The following is a 17,690-nucleotide window of genomic DNA, read 5'->3' as shown; positions in this document are numbered from 1 at the left end:
TTCTGAAGTCAGTGATGATTCAGCGTGCATAAATGAACATACTTTAAAGAACTTGAACTTTTCTGTTTTGCAGATTGGTTTTTTTGATTGATCTTAGGAAATATTCTAATATTTTGAGATACTGGATTTTTGACTTTCATGAGCTGTAAGCTCTAATCATCAAAATTAAAACAAAAAAAACTTTTACTTTACCTGTGATGAATCTAGAATATACAAAAGTTTCAGTTTTTGAAAACTTTTTGACAATATTCTAATTTTTTGAGATGCACCTGTATATAGTGGTTGGAATTTATATGTTCTCTGACTGTTTTAGTGAAAAACCATCTTTACTAACATTCAACAAACATATTAAACTAATAATAAGGCATGTCATGACACCTTTCAAATTCCTAAGAGGAAGGTTCTTAAAAGTGAATACTCTTTACAATATCATGCAATTTATAGTAATTTCATTTATAATATAACTTACATTTTATTGGTGTCAACGTCCTCTTGTTTTTCGGAGACTGTCATCAGAATTCTTTTGTCCTTAGCAGAGCGTACTGTCAAACTACACACACACACACACACACACACACACACACATTATAAAAACATGTTTTTTTTGTGACGCATGAACATCCACTGCGTGACACCTGAAAGTCTCAGGAGAGGCTCCTAAAGAATAACAGATAAGCACTTCTAAGCTCAGTCTAATTGGCCTTAATGAACTTTCCTAACACGCTTTTACTCATGGGAAACCTCTCATAACCATGCTAGAAGAAACAGGAACAATTCACTCAAAATGCATTACAAAGCAACTTGAGGGTGAGCAAATAACAGAATTGTCATTTTTGGGTCAACTATCCCTTGACCTGTCCTCAAAGGTGATTAATCCAAAAGCTGTGTAATTTATTAACCCTATTTTAACAATTATTTCAGCTGGACACTCCCACTTTGGTGCTATCTCAGTGGAGATCTAGTTTGAGGCAGAAGAGACCAGGTGTGTTTGAATTCAGACTAGATCGTCCTGCTGAAAGTGGGCTTCTTTATTTCTGCAATTATAGTTTCTAGCCTGTCTGGCCTGGGGAACACCCATTCTACGCTTTACCTCCTCCACCAAGTTGTGCCTTTCCAACAGGATGTATGAAGCCTGGTCTGGAGAAAGTAGTATCTGGATCAGCCTCTAGTGGTCCCTTGAGCTGCCTACCTCTCATGAACCTTGCAGGTGTTTTTCCACTGGTTTCTTGCTGGGCTGTGTTGATAGCAAGTGAAACTCAGGTAACCAATGATCCCAGGTTTTATGATGCAATGTATGATGCAATCATGGTTTTTAATGTCTGATTTATCCATTCTGTAAGATTTGTTTGAGGGTGGTAACTGGTTGTGAGTTTCTGAATTGTTTCCCATGACTTGCAGAGGTTCAGAGAATATGCTGGAGAACTGTGGTCATAAAAAGGATATTTGGGAATGCACTAGTGGGTGAAAATTTCTTTACTGAGGATTCTTTTTTTTTTTGTGTCTTGCCATCTCTGAGTAGAAATATCCCCACTTCTAGTCCACAATGACTAGAAAGTAGGTGCTCTTTTTCTTGCTTTAGCCTCCCAAGATGTTCTCCAAGAGTGTTGTCATGGTAATACTGCAGAAATCCATTGTTTAATGATTGAGGGACCACTAACTGATTTTTTCTCCATTGTTCCTCAAGGCGGCTCAACAAACTACCCGTTGGCGGTCTTAAAAGGAGATATTCTGGTCTTGGAATTCCCTAGATTTATTTTCAGCCAGCAGTTGAGTAATGGTGCTGTCATTGTGTTGTGTCCCAAGATTCTATATAAAATGATGAAAAAGATGAAAACGTGGAGGGTATGATGACTAAACATGGTTTATCTTTAGTGCAAAGTTTAGTCATGTGTTCAACATCCGCGACAGCCCCAATGGCACCACGAAAGTCCAGGCAAGCTATAAGGGGGAATGCCAGGTGAGTATCCATCATTATATACATGTACACCTTATACTCAGAATAAGCAGCAAGTGAATGAGTCTTTGACCACCATTAGGAGCCACATTGTAGGGTTTTTGGAAAAATTACCATCAGCAGGTCTTTTGTTGGATTTCTCCTTGTTGGTTTGCCTGCTTGTGCTTCTAAATAGTCCTTCTCCAACATAGTCCAGACTTTCACCAGTTGTTCCACCATGTACACAGTCCCTATTAGACAAGTTGCTCTACCAGAGACCTCACCAGAGTGAATAAGATAGTTGTCTAGCAGGGAAGCAGCCATAAATGCCTTTTTGAAAAACTTCCAATCATTTGCCTTGTCCTTTTCTGCCTTCCGCCAACTCAGATCTGGTCTTCTTATCCCCACATTGAATTATTAATGAGCTCTACACTAGGGAGTGGCCTGATCTTGAGGCAGTTCTCACACAGGTAATCACTTTTGGTGGTTTAATGAGAGCAGGTTATGGAGTGAATTTTGTGCCAATATTCATCAAACAAATCCATCATTTTGCAAATAAACACAATCTGCTTTGCAAAGAAAAACTCAACTTTCAAATAAACGCAAAGTGATTTGCAAATACAAAACTCTATTTGAGAGGAAATGCAGTAATATGGACAACCATATCTATTGTGTGTTACAACTGTGAGACTCAGTTGCCTTTTTCTGAGGAAACTTGACTTGATTTTCTCACAAATGCGTGCAGGCAGATTTTCTCACAAATGCAAATGAGCAACTTCCTTTCCCAAAAATAGCAGATGGCACTGTCAGTCAATTTACACTAGTTTGCTGAGACCCGAAACACCTTTATTGTGAACATTTATTGTAATTCTGCTTTATATGTTGAGACATAGCCTTGAGACATAGAAATATAGTTTAAAGTATAAGTATAAAACTACACAGAGACAACCTAGTAGGCTAATCCAACTTTAATGAAAAATTAACTTTAATTTAATTTGGAAAAATCCATCTAAAAATATGTAGCTTTTTATATATATCTGAGCAACATTTTAACTCATGAAGTTAAGAATCAAGCTGTCTAAATCAGCTACTGTCAGGAATTATATTAGGGATTCTTCAAAATGCAAACATTCGTTATCTGAGTCACTCCGAGAAGAGTCCTTGCTGTCCAGAGTGTGTCTTCACCCGTGTAGCATGTCATTATCCAAAGCACAGAAAAGAAAGTAGGCTAAATTCTGTAATGAAGCTTGATGTTTTGATGCCATTTTTAGAGACATCTACATGTTTACCTGGCTGACCTTAGGTCATTAACATGTTAACAGAGCAGTCAGTGTGAGGCAGGATCACATTAGTGATAATGGGATGAGACAGGAGAAACTGTACCTCTCCTTATTTTTACTCGGATTATATAATCAGAGAATATTTGTTTTAAATTTGAGAGACAGAGAGAGAGTGCACCCTGTTTGTTTTCTTTATTTTAAAAAAGCACACTGTTTTTGTTATTGTGACTATATGCAAATAAAAGTAGACCCATTGCAGTTTCTAACGATGCCATGCTCGCATCTGTATTTTAATTCTTTTTGTGGTTATCAACAAAACGTCACAAAACACACTGGTGTGGTCTTCAACCCCAAATATTATTTTTTAATTGTTAAAATCATTCTGAAATATTGATAAACCACTGTTTATTAAAATGCCGAATTTAATATTATATTAGCATGAACTTAATTCTTCTCCCCAATTCACAGGACAAAAGTGACACCAGAAGAGAACTATTTATCATTTTGCTAAAAATACATAATTATTTTAGACACAAACAATTACACAAACATTTTAGATATTGTACTAAATATTGTGATTTGTTTTCGGTTTTTTTATATTTTAATAATTAATTAACTCTTGGGTGATATTACCATATCTGATACTACATTAAATTGTCTAAGCTTTCATTTTTGATACACAATATTGTCACTCTCCATAATACATTTCCATTTGTGTATTACAGTATATTGTGACATAATAAATTGTTATTATACACTATAATAATATAATACACAATACATATATTTGTCCATATCACTGCATTTCTCTCAAATAGAGTTTTGTATTTGTGAATCACTTTGCGTTTGTTTGAAAGTCACATTTTTTCTTTGCAAAGCAGACTGTGTTAATCCAGCAAAATGCTGGATTTGTTTGCTAAATATTGGCACAATAGCAGGTGGGTTAAGGCTAGAAGGGAGACAGCTGTGGCTACTGGGCATGCACAAATTAATCTACCGTAATTTTTGTCACATTGTACAACAATAATACAGTTTTTTTTATCATAGTAATGGCTAGGCTTAGGGTTGGGGTAGGTGTAGACATTAATAAAACACAATCTAATAGGTAGAAAATTTCATTTCATTGTTAGTTTCTGGTCAAAGCTGTATACCTTCTGGCCATAACTGGGAAGGTGGAGGTATATCATAATTAACATCTTCAAACTCTCCCATTTTGCATCACTCCTGTCACGAATCTGGTCGGTGTCCTGTTCTCCGCTCACCACCAGATGTCACTCTCACCTCACTTACACACTCTGACTGTTGCACTACACCCCAGACTACTTTCCCCATCAGCCATTGCTCTTCTCCCGCGTCCAATCAGAGACCATATAAAAGCCCCGGTCCTCCCACTTGCAAACCACGGATTGTTAGATTGTATTGTTGTGTTGTTAGCGTTCCCGAGTTTCCCGAGTTCCTAGTCTCCTCGTTCCCGTGTTTGACTTCTCGCCTGGACTATCGTTTACTCTCCCTGGATTTTCTGTATTGCTCCCGTTCGCTCCTGTTCGACCCCACGCCTGACTCACAGACTTCTATTGTGCATCGCCCTAATTTACCTGCTTGCTGTTGTTTCAACCCTGCCTGTTCTACTATGTATCGGTCTCGTCCAAACAATAAAAGCTCGCAAATGGATCCGCTCGCCTCTCGTCTCCTTCATATCGTTACAGAACAATCCGTCACCACAGGATCCAGCAGCTTCACCCCCGGACAATCTTCCGATATGGACACCGACAGAACCCTATACAGAATCAAACAAGGACAGCGTACACTCGATCAACACATCCGTGAGTTTCTAGCCATAGCCAATTATTCCACCCTCCCGGACTGCAGTATTACGGAGATTTATTGCGACTGCATTAATGAGCCTCTAAAGGCCAAACTCAGACGCGAGGGTCCGTGCTCATCTCTGGCCGCCTTTTTGAACTTTGCGTTATTGTGTGTGGGCTCGCCGTGTACTGTGGGGGTCGCGAAGGGAGAACGCGACAACGCGGACACGGCAGCCCCGCACCCCGCTCGCAGATTGGTGGTTACGCCTGATCACGACGCCAAAACCAAGTTTTCCGCCTGGATCGCTCGCGAGATGGCGGCCGTGGTGGAGCGCGCCCAAGCTACGATAGCGTCAGCTGAGCCCGTGCACAAGATGGCGGCCGCGCCGATGTGCGCAAGCAAGATGGCGGCGACAGTGGAGCCCGTTCACAAACTGGCGGCGACTGCGGTGCCCGTTTGCAAGATGGCGGCGGCGCCGGCGTGCGCTCACAAGATGGCGGCGACGGCGGAGCCCGTACACAAGATGGCGGTAAAAACAGAGCTTCGTCACGTCACAACTGCCATATCAGAGCTATATAAGGTTGCAGCTGCGTTTCCTAAGTCAAGTCAAGTTGCAGCTGTGTTTCCTGAGTCAAGTCCAGTTTCCAAGTCCAGTCAAGTCGCAGCTGTATTTCCTGAGTCAAGTCAAGTTTCCAAGTCAAGTCAAGTTACGGCTGCTGTTCCAGTGTCAAGTCAAGTTAGAGCTATCGCTCCTATCTCAAGTCAAGGAACAGCCATCTTTCCTAAGCCAAGCACTGTTAAGATGGCTGCCACGCCAGAGCCACTGCACAAGATGGCTGCCACGCCAGAGCCTCTGCACAAGATGGCTGCCATGCCAGAGCCACTGCACAAGATGGCCGCTGTCTCCAAGCCACTCCACAAGATGGCCGCCATTCCTGAACCTGTGGTCAGCACCCGGACGCCACCTGTGGTCATGATGGCCCACGTGCTGGACACACCCCTAATGACAGTATGGGCTAAAGTGGCGCTCCTTCATGTCGCGGCGGCTACCCCTGAGTCAAGTCAAGACACAGCTGCCGTTCTCCACGAATCAAGCCTGGTCACAGCTGTTGTTCCTGAGTCAAGCCATGTTGTTCCTGAGTCAAGTCACGTTACAGCTGTTGTTCCTGAGCCAAGCCATGTTGTTCATGAGTCAGGTCCCATTACAGCGGATCTCCATGAGCCAAGCCAGGTTACCGCAGACCCTCATGAGCCAAGTCAAGCTGCTGCTGTTATTTCAGAGCCAAGTCAAGCTTCAGCCGCTGCTCCAGAGTCAAGTCAGGCTACGGCTGTAGCCTCCAGGTTCAGTCAAGCTTCCAGGTCCAGTCAAGCTTCCAGGTCCAGTCAAGCTTCCAAGTCCAGTCAAGCTTCCAAGTCCAGCAACGTCCGGGCTGTCGTTCCTGCGCCAAGCAACGTCAGGACTGTCGTACCTGCGTCGAGCAACGTCAAGGCGGTTGTTCCTGAGTTAAACCGATTTAAGGCTGCGGCCGCTCCTGATTCAAGTAATGTCAAAACTGCTGCTCCTGAGCTGAGTACGGTCAAGACTGAGGTTCTTGTGTCAAGCAAGGTCAGAACGGATCTACACGAGCCAAGTCAAGTCACAGTAGATCTCCATGAGCCTAGTCAGGTCACAGTTGATTTTCACAAGCCAAGTCAGGCCTCAGCCAGTCACCACGAACCAGGTCAAGTCACCGTTGATCCTCATAGGCCAAGTCAAATCGCCGCTGATCTCCAAAAGTCAAGTCAGTTCACTACTGAGCTTCACGAATCAAGTCAAGTCACGGCCAATCTCCACAAACTAAGTCAAACCACAGCTGATCTTCATGAGCCAAAGGAAGTTATTACTGCTGTTCCAGAGCCAAGTCACGTCTCGTCTGACCTTCCAGAACCCCGACACGTCTCGTCTATCTGTCCAGAGCCTCACTATGTCCCGCCTGACGGCCCAGAGTCAAGTCACGTCTCGTCTGAGCGTCCAGAGTCAAGTCGCGTTTCGTTTGACCGCCCAGAGCTTTGTCACATCATGTCTGCCAGTGTGATGGCAACCGCCATCCTCAGCATCTGGGCCGCAAGCTACGCTCCAGAGATCTTGACAACGACTCCAGAAGTCCTGTCCGTCGTCAAGTCTGTGTCAGAGGTCTCGTCTGACCTCCCTGAGCCTTGTCACGTCATGTCTGCTAGCGTGCTGGCGATCGCCATTCTCAGTGTGTGGGCTGCACACTCGGCTCCAGAGGTCACATCTGTTCGCCAGCCAACTCCTGCGCTCCCGTCTGATCTCAAGCCTGCTCCAGAGCTCCCGTCTGATCTCAAGCCTGCTCCAAAGCTCCCGTCTGATCTCAAGCCTGCTCCAGAGCTCCCGTCTGATCTCAAGTCTGCTCCGGAGGTCCCGCCTGACCACGAGACAGACCCAGAGGCCTCACCAGTCGGAGAAGCCGCGCCAATGCCTCCTGAGGTGTCAGCTTCGGCTGTAGATCCTCCTAGGGAGGCGGCGCTCTGCCTCAAACTCTCTGCTTCTCCTCTTATTCTGTCTGCCTTCTCTGTCTCTACTGTTCCTAGGTCCCAGGACATAACGCAGTTTCCTGCTCCAGAGGCCCCGCCTGGTCTCAAGTCAGCTCCAGAGGCCCTGTCTGGTCTCAAGTCTGCTCCAGAGGTCCCGTCTGGTCACAAATCTGCTCCAGAGGTCCCGTTTGGTCTCAAATCTGCTCCAGAGGTCCCGTCTGGTCTCAAGTCTGCTCCAGAGGCCTTCCCCATCAGAGAAGCTGCGCCAATGTCTCCAGAGGTGTCGGCGCCTGCCGTAGGACCTCTTATGGAGGGGGCGTTAACCGCTAAACTCTCTGCTTCTCCCTTTCTTCTGTCTGCATCCTCTGTCACTGTTCTCCCCAGGTCCCAGTCCATGACGCAGCCTCCTGTTCCGCCCCGGAGGGCTGCTGCGCCTCCTGTTCCGCCCCGGAGGGCTGCTGCGCCTTCTGTCTGCCTCCTCTGTCCCTGCTTTCCCCAGGTCCCAGACCGTGACGCAGATTCCTGTTTCGCCCTGGAGGGCTGCTCCGCCTCCTGCTCTGCCTCCTGTTCCGCCCTGGAGGACCGCCCCGCCTCCTGTTCTGCCTCGAAGGGCTCTGGCGTCGCCTGTCCCGCCTCCGGTTCCGCACTGGAGGGCTCTGGCGTTGCCTGCTCCGCCTCTGGCTCCGCCCTGGAGGGCTCTGGCGTTGCCTGCTCTGCCTCCGGCTCCGCCCTGGAGGGCTCCTGCGCCTCCTGCTCCGCCTCCGGCTCCGCCCTGGAAGGCTCCTGCTCCACCTCCGCCCTGGAGGGCTCTTGCTCCGCCTCCGGCCCCACCCTGGAGGGTACTTGCTCTGTCGGTCCTGCCTCAATCTCTGGGCTTCCCACATGGACCTGGTCCTCCAGCCCTCGCCCTGACTCGCTCCCACCCCCACCGCTCCCCTGGACTGTTATTCTGTTGGAGCGTCTGGAAGCCGCTCCTTGGGGGGGGGCTATGTCACGAATCTGGTCGGTGTCCTGTTCTCCGCTCACCACCAGATGTCACTCTCACCTCACTTACACACTCTGACTGTTGCACTACACCCCAGACTACATTCCCCATCAGCCATTGCTCTTCTCCCGCGTCCAATCAGAGACCGTATAAAAGCCCCGGTCCTCCCACTTACAAACCACGGATTGTTAGATTGTATTGTTGTGTTGTTAGCGTTCCCGAGTTTCCCGAGTTCCTAGTCTCCTCGTTCCCGTGTTTGACTTCTCGCCTGGACTATCGTTTACTCTCCCTGGATTTTCTGTATTGCTCCCGTTCGCTCCTGTTCGACCCCACACCTGACTCACGGACTTCTATTGTGCATCGCCCTAATTTACCTGCTTGCTGTTGTTTCAACCCTGCCTGTTCTACTATGTATCGGTCTCGTCCAAACAATAAAAGCTCGCAAATGGATCCGCTCGCCTCTCGTCTCCTTCATATCGTTACAACTCCGCAGAAAACAATGATCTTCCTCTTTCTCTAATTTCTAAAGGGAATGCTAGAAGTAATCCCGCAACCCCGCTAAGCAAGTTCCCATAGCCTCCTGAAAACTAGTTTCCCAGTTTAGTGTCTTGGTCATTGATTGTTTAAATTCTTGATCCAGTGTTTTTACTTTTTCACTAAGGGCCAATACATCCACATTAATTTGAGCCACATCCGTTTGCATTGTTTGTACAAACCCAACATTCAACTTTCATCATCATCAGATGTAAAAGGAACTAATGATAGTTCAAGCTATAGGATTACATTTGTTCACAACTGGGGCTGCAGTAAAATTTATATCAGTTGCATCTGAGTTACCCCTTTGAGAATTTTTTGTTATATGCCTTTTTTTAAAAAAAATATTTATTTTTTGGTTTTGCCTTTATTGTGACAGGACAGATCAGAACTGACAGGAAGCAAAGTGGGACAGAGATAGGGGGGTGGGACTGGAAAAGGTCCTCAAGTCAGGATCGGTGCTGACAATATTGGCATTTTACATATAATTCACATACAGTCCATCACCATACATTAAAGCAGGGGTGTCAAACTCAGTTCCTGGAGGGCCACTGTCTGGCTGTAATTAACTGGACTGAAATATAAATAAAAGTCCCTTATGTATCCACGTTACACAATCATAAGAGTATTAGCAGACTGTCTACTTAATATCAGTTAACATTTTATTTTGATGGTCCCTCAATGCACATTTTACTGATTATACATAATTGATTGAGGTCCATGTTGACTTTAGCCCTATTCGGACGCTAATTGTTTCTCATGACGACATAAGTTATTTTTACCATTTACAGGGGGTAGTCGGTGATTTTATTGACGTCCAAATGCAGAATGTCAGTGTTTATCTCTCATCACTCGCATAAAAATCCCCGGCTGAATTACCTACTGTTTTTTGACGAACACCAAGGTCATGTGGTAATTTAATTGCAGTCTGAATCCCCATCTCTGAGTTTACGATCAGAAATTGATTCAAAAATCAATGTTTAATACCTTTTCGATCACTGCCGAACATTGTACGGTAACTGATGTACTTTGCTGTAATTTGCATGCATATTTATTTCTGAAATGCTGGAAAGTATTTACAGTTTTTCTCAATCAATTTGACACATTTCTCCAAACTCAGGTCACTGTTCTCAAAATAGTTAACACAGTGAGCTGAACACCTTTTAACTGTCCTAAACAGATTGTATGTTTTCATTCATTTCATACAAATTACAAATCATGCAAATCATTTTCTCAAAACAATATGCACAAAACTCTAAAATGTTTTCATTGGTTTCAATGTTTTCGTTTTTATTGGCCCTAAACCAGTAACTATTTGGTTAATCATACACTCAACACAGGAAATCATTTTCCAAATCGTTTACACATTTCTCACAATTGCGTTAATAAAATAAAAAGTAATAATAAAAGGGAATGTATACAAAGAGCAGAAACAAATATGCAATAATAACAACAACAACAACAATAATAATAATAATAATAATAATAGTAAAATATGAGTAAAAATGAAAATAAAAAGGTGGGATATAGAAAGACGTGTAAATCTATAAAGCAGTGGAGTGGGTAGAGAAGGGTGTAATGAGAGAGAGGAAGAAGAGGAACAGGTAGATGTAGGGATGAGCAGAGAGGAGGATGTGAGAAAAGAAGAGAGGAGAAGGAAAGGGAGAAGAGTAGAGAGGAGGGCATTGGTGTAGTGGAAAGAGCATGAGGAGAAACTGTAAGAAGACATGGACAGAGAGGAAGTGGACAACAGGATGGAAGGGGTGGAAGGAGAGGTAGAAGGTGCAGATAAATTTCAAATGAAATCAGAATTACCCTAATTAAGCCTTTAAAAAATATTGGCCTCTTCTTTAGAGAAGCTGGTGGGGGTGTTGCACTTTGATTTTTAGTCCTCCTGGGACAACTTCTGTTATTTACTGTGAATGCCCAAACATTTTTCATAATTTAAGTTCAGAACATTCAGGTTATTTTGAATGGAACGGGAGTATTGATGACATTGTGGTGTAGAACAACAAAGGGGGAACTGAATCCCGAATCTCACTACGAACCGGGAACACTGTTCCGAGATTGAGTGGGAAAGACGTGCCGAGGATCAGGTGAGGGCCTATGAAAAAAGGGGTAAGTGTTTTGGATATTTCTTGAAGGAAATACAGTGCTTGCCCCTTGTAGGTTCCTAATTGGTTAATTACTAGTCATTAGTGGAACTTTTGTTCCATTGTTGTAACACTTCGGCTGGCAACAGTAGTTACTTGGTAACTATTAGCGTGGAAAATTATTTGGATATACAGCTCTGATAACACTGTATTCCTTGGATCACGGCAACGTAAAATTATTTTGTGGGAAAAATAAAAATAAGGAAATAAATAACAGTAATAATCACATATTTGTGATTTTTTCTTTCCAATTGTTACTGCATGTTGAAATATTGTGACATAAAAGAAGGTGCTTTAGGGGCGACCCAAATACGGTTTGGCGGGAGCTGAGCAAAAACAGCAAAAACACACACATTTATGTGTGCATACAGAGTGGTGGCCAAAAGTATTAGAAGACTAGTAATGGGTATTGTTTTGGTTTTAGGACAACTTTGATGAAGGATTTGATCCACTTCAAATGTTGACTACTTTATATATCCAACTTTTTAGCTGGTGAAAACACTAGTGGTTTGGCCAACACTGTATACACTGTATACACACACATGTGTGTTTTGTGTGTTTGCTGTATACATGAATTATCCTGAAAAGTTATCAGAAAAGTTTGCAGTTGTTGCTGCTAAATGTGGCACAAATAGATTTCAAGTTTAAAGGGGCAATTACTTTTTTCTCATGGGTGATGGCAGGTGCTGGATAACCATTTTATTGCATTTAGATATACACAGTATATATAAAACAAAACTCCCTGTTGAAGAGTTGCAATAAACATGTATTTTCATTAGCATTTTTGTGCATCTACAGCTGAATGTGTTTTATAATCAATAGAGAACACACCTATAGATTTGATGTTAATATTTACTTTTAATGAATGCATTATTAGAAAAAAATTGCAGTGATTCATTTTGCAGCAAAGTTGAACTGTTTGGCTGAGATAATTTTGTGTTTGGATGGCTGTGCTAATTGTTTTGAGAATAAGTACACTGCATTGGAGAAAAGTGTCAAATCGACTGAGAAAAACTGTACAAGAACAATACTACATAACTTCTTCACCACAGGGAGTGGGAGCAGGAAGAGAAGAAAAGCACATATACATTTGAAATGGGTCTTTATTATGGCAGTGTCATAAGTCCAGTCCGGTCTGCCCACCACCAGGGGTCGCCTTGCCATCATATTGCCTCTCACATTACACAGACTGTTGCACTACACCCTAGACTACATTTCCCACGCTCCACTTCACCCATTACGCATACAGCTGCAGCTAATCACACACAGTATAAATACAAGGTCTCAACTATGATTCTTGGCCAAGTATTGTCTTGCGTTTATCACTCTCCTAGTGATAGCAGCTTTCCAAAGCCACTTCCAAGTCTAGTTAAGTCTTGTTTTCTAGTCTAGTCATCCGTGTCATGATCCTAGCCTGGTTATCTCATCTTGTCTGCCTGCAGCCTGCCCTGGATTTATCGCCTGTCGTGGATTTAACCCTTTGTCCTGCCGTTTCGGACTACGCCCCTTGTTTGAACTATTTGCCTCACCCCCTGGATTATGTTTGCCGCCGATCGACCCTCGCCTGTCCCTGGATTACTCTTGTGTCTTGCCCTGTTTATATCTGTTTACTGATGTCGACCCTGCCTGTTTTTGACTGTGTCTCTGCCTTTGTTTAATAAAAGCTTGCATATGGACCGCCTGCTTCACGGCTCATTCACTCTGTAACAGGCAGCAGCGGGTATGCAGTACAATTTTATAATGTGTATTATATAGTTATACACATAACTATAGTGCGTATTATTATATACAACTATATTGTGCAATTTTCCTATTTTTACACAAGAGATTAAAATAATCAAATAATAAATAGGGTTATATATCCTTTACATAATGATAAGTATATATATATTTTTAAAAACATTTTATACAATAATAGTACATTTATAAATAAAAAACACTTTATTTACAGCAAACAATCGTGATTGGGCACGTGGGCAGCACGTTCCCGGTTTCGTAGGACCACAGAACTCACTCCTCCACTGTAAATTAATCGCCATACAAATCCATGAGTTTTATTACTGAGGTGATATGTAAATTTATTTTTACAGACATCCATATGAGAAACAGTTACTGTCTGAATAGGGCTTTATTCTACTAACGCTCACCCTAATCTACCAGTCTACTAAAACTCTAACCCCTAGTTTCACAGACAAGGCTTAAGCCTAGTCCCAGACTAAAATGTAAGTCTGAGCTCTTTCAACTGAAAGAAAATCGCACTGACTGATCTTAAAATATATTAGTGCCTTTGTTTTGTCTCAAGATGCACACTAGTAATGTTTTTTAAGGCATGTTTATAAGAAATACTTAAATGTCCTAATTGAACTATGGCCTAATCCTGGTTTAGTCTAAGTCCTGTCTGTGAAATCAGGCCTAATAGAGTTAGATGACATGTATTTGCAAATTAATGAGAGTTAGCTGATATGTGGTTCTCTCTTATTTTTTTTGTCCCCTCCAGAGAAGTGGCAACACATGAGAAAAAATAAATGTTTGTTAGCTTAAGTTAAATGTGTTACATATGGCATTCATTGTTAAAAGTAACAAGTGGAGTTAGTTCTAGTTATATAATGCACTTTTTTAAGTGTAAGGTAAGGCTGCATGATAAATCGCATGTGATTATCATGTATGTTTAGTCAGTAAAGATGGTTCTTTGATTAGTAGCAAATCTCCATCACGTGCGTTCAGCTGAAGCGCCAATTAATACACAGAGCCATAAATCACTGACAAGCTACGCAAAATTGTGCTCATAATCGCAGATGAATCACATTCGATTACGAGCGCGATTTTGCGTAGCTTGTCAGTGATTTACGGCTCTGTGTATTAATTGCCGCACCAACTGAACGCACGTGATGGAGATTTACTACTAATCACAGAACTAGCATTACTGACTAAACGTGCCTGACAATCGCATACGATTTAACGTGCAGACCTAGTGTAAGGATAGTATGAAAGAAATCACAAGTGGAAATTAAGGAAAGTATTAATGAAAATGAAGCTTTGGGTGTGTCTTAATTAATGTCTCAATCAATCCCAGAGGGTCCTTAACAGAGCCACATCTCCACATCTAAGCATCTCCACATTTCCCCTCATTTGCTTTCTTATTTAGCCTGTCAGCTGTGCAGGTGTCTTATGTAGCACAATTTCATAAATATGAAGTCAGATTATTTTGGTTTTGCTTTAAATATTTATATTATACAATCTAATTTAAATAAGAAACAACTGCTCATGCTATCCTTGTTTGGATTGTTATTAAAATGCAGTGGTTGCCCCTAATTCTAATGGCTACAGATATTTTACATATTTTATTAATAAATTATTTAAACTTTGTATAATGACAACTATAACTTCTAGGATATACCCTTGGTATACCCACTTGTTCTGTTGCGTCGGAAATCATGTGGCCATGACTTAAAACACTAGAACTAATTTTGTGTGTAACTAATTTCCCATCTTATATTGTGTCTAATCCTAAGAAAAAAAACGTATGCCTTGTTCTGTATATAATATACTGACACAAAAGGAAAAGATTTGCAAAGGCCACTTTATATCACCACATCACATTATGTTCCTATGAGGTAATATGTTGTGGCCACAACATACTATGATATACCCATGAGCTCATATGTTGAGGCTATATGACAAAACTAAGTAAACCTAACTCTAGGACACTATGTATCAAAAATAGAAGGGTGCATGAGTTTATTGTCAGTGAATGTCGAATTGTCACATCCAGTGCAGTGAGCATGACTGATTATAATGGGTTCTATCCGTTTTTGTTGTATCGTGCCCCCATGTCCAGTGTAGACATTGTCATCATGACAGTAGTTCAGAATTTTCAGCATTTTCATACCATCAATATGCATAAAGCATGGACAAATTCTGACATAAACATCAGGGAAACCCTACTCTATTTCATGTAAAACATTTAAAGATGTTTCTCACCAAGAACAGCTGCAGCAGCAACACCAACAGAAGCAGCAGGCGTTTGAGGGAGGGTTAAACAAGTCAACAGTTTGGGTGCTCACACTACCCAAGATGTGAGTGTTGGGGGGAGTATTCTGCACTTGGGTGGTATTTCCAGCATTCTCTGGTGGACGTTTTCCCATCTCCAGTTCAGACCCCATTAGCTACAGACAGAACTTTCAGTTTACCAAAATGCTTTACACAAGTGAGAACATGATCTGTGCAAGAGTTACCAATGACACAAGTACACATTCACAGTAATGCTTAATTGTGCTTAATTAATTTAAGCAGCCCTCCAGGTAGGAAAGAGGTCTGCATGCCACAATACACAGCAGACATGCAGCAAACATTTATATCCAATGAGACCAATTACAACAGAACACCTGGGCTCATCAGCACACACAAGTTAAAACATGCACGTAAGAGAACATTCTGATGTTTACATTCATGCGTCTTTTTCTTCATAACAATAATAATTTTCAAACAGCTTTTTTTCTATTGATCAGTTAAGACTAAATTCCTGGAAGCGATGCATAGCATGCCCTAGCTAGTCAGATGAGAACTTAATAGACAAGCCATAAAGAAACTGTATGAGTGTTATCCTAAATCCTAAATTTGGACGCACCGCTGCATCAAATCCCTTCATATTATACATGCTTATCTGTTTACCTGCTTATGTGTTTATCTGTATTCATGCTTCACACACAATTCTCTTTCTCATTTTATTTGTACAGGGAATGCTCGTGATTTGCACGCCATAGATCAGCGAGCAGACTGCATGCATGCATCTCTTATACCGATTTGCCCCAGAATACACAATAATGCACACACACACACACACACATATATATATATATATATAACTAAAACACAATAATGAAACTCACCTTTTCTCCATGGGTGCCCGGTAAAGACTAACCCTGGCTCTCGTTCATACGCCCATCATCTGCAAGGGAAGCTCGCTCAGCTTCACCATGCTGCACGCATGCGCGTCAATATCTGCTTCAGATGCAGTCTGACGCGCACATAGCCAATCATAATGCACCATAATTCATAATTATTTGATAATCATAATTATTATGATTGCATAATGCAATCATAATAATCATATCCAACTTTACATGCACCGTTTAAGTGGTTTTAATACTTAGATTTTGTAATACTCAGAATAACATATACCATAATTATATCGCAATACATCTGAAAAAATATCACGTGACAAAATATGCCTTTTATTCATGCATAACCTATTTCTTTATCTATTACTTGTCAAAGAATTTTATTTAAGAGTACATCAGCAAATAATGAGAAAGAGAGAGCGAGAGAGAGTGAACACTTTGAAATTAATGTGTCTTTTATTTACTACAAAAACCTAAAAAAATAAAATAAAATAAATCATATACATGTAGGCCTATAAGAAAGCCAGTATTCATCAGCACAATAACTTAGCTAATAAATTACCATTGACCAAAAGAAAAAGTTACATACATTACATACAAGCTATATACATTTGTAATAGGCCCAGCTTCACAAATGCCATTATTTATCCCTCACTTTAAAGGGGTCATCGGATGCCCATTTTCCATAAGTTGATATGATTCTTTAGGGTCTTAATGAAAAGTCTCTAATATACTTTGATTAAAAATTCTCAATGGTTTTGTAAAACAACACCCTTTTTACCTTGTCAAAATGAGCTCTGCAAAAATCATCTCATTCTAAGGGGTTGTTCTTTTAAATGCAAATGAGCTCTGCTCACCCCGCCCCTCTCTTCTCTCTGTTGGAATGATGAGCTTGTTTACTTTAGCGGTATTTAGCCGCGTTTAGCCGCTAAACTTCCTAACTAGGAAAGGCGATCGCAAAGATTCATAAAAAAAAACGCTTATACATACTTCTGCTGTAAGTGAAGCTGAATCACAAATGATTCGCGCGAACATAGACATTTATATGTAGATGGGGAGGCGCATTCCATTCACAAACAAATGTAATCCACTGCATCTTCAGCGGCTCAGATGTCGGGAGTAATTGACGACCACTATGTTGATTATTACATCCAGCAACACAACACCTCAATGGCTCAATCGGAGATATTCTTGTCTAACTTACATCCCTGCTTCGGCACTGAAACAAGGTGTCATGAATCTGGTCGGTGATCTGCGGTCCGCTCACCACCAGACATCGCTCTCGCTCTATCATTTCACACAGACTGTTGCACTATACCCCAGACTACATATCCCACTATCCACCACGCTGATTGCGCCAGGCACCTGCGGCCAATCAGCAGCCCTATAAAAGCCACGGACTTTCACTCGGCAAGCGCTGAGTATTGTGGAGTCTTAATGTGGAGAACTTTATCAGTCGCGTTTAGCGCTTTCCTAGTGCTAGCACTGTTTCCTAGTTTCCCAAGTTTCCTAGTTCCGGTATTTCCTGTGTTTCCTAGTTTCCTGAGTTCCTAGTTTCCTGAG

The 17,690-nt window shown here is 42.0% G+C and overlaps 1 protein-coding gene across 1 annotated transcript in view; it reads right to left on the bottom strand.

The window, feature by feature from the left end:
- The window catches only part of LOC127168851 (regulator of G-protein signaling 20), a 40,958-nt gene extending 24,756 nt beyond the window's left edge, over nucleotides 1–16,202 (bottom strand). The window contains exons 1-3 of the mRNA XM_051115945.1: nucleotides 16,116–16,202; nucleotides 15,208–15,392; nucleotides 470–550 (exon numbers count right to left, since the gene is read on the bottom strand). Coding sequence (XP_050971902.1) covers nucleotides 470–550; nucleotides 15,208–15,389 — 263 coding nt within the window. The 5' untranslated portion in view covers nucleotides 15,390–15,392; nucleotides 16,116–16,202. The remainder of the gene's footprint in view (nucleotides 1–469; nucleotides 551–15,207; nucleotides 15,393–16,115) is intronic.
- Between the last annotated feature and the right edge of the window lie 1,488 nt (nucleotides 16,203–17,690).

The sequence above is a fragment of the Labeo rohita genome, chromosome 7, assembly GCF_022985175.1.
Source record: "Labeo rohita strain BAU-BD-2019 chromosome 7, IGBB_LRoh.1.0, whole genome shotgun sequence".
NCBI lineage: Eukaryota > Metazoa > Chordata > Actinopteri > Cypriniformes > Cyprinidae > Labeo > Labeo rohita.
Note: the sequence above shows the minus strand (reverse complement) of the source record. Positions and strands in the feature narration are given on the sequence as shown.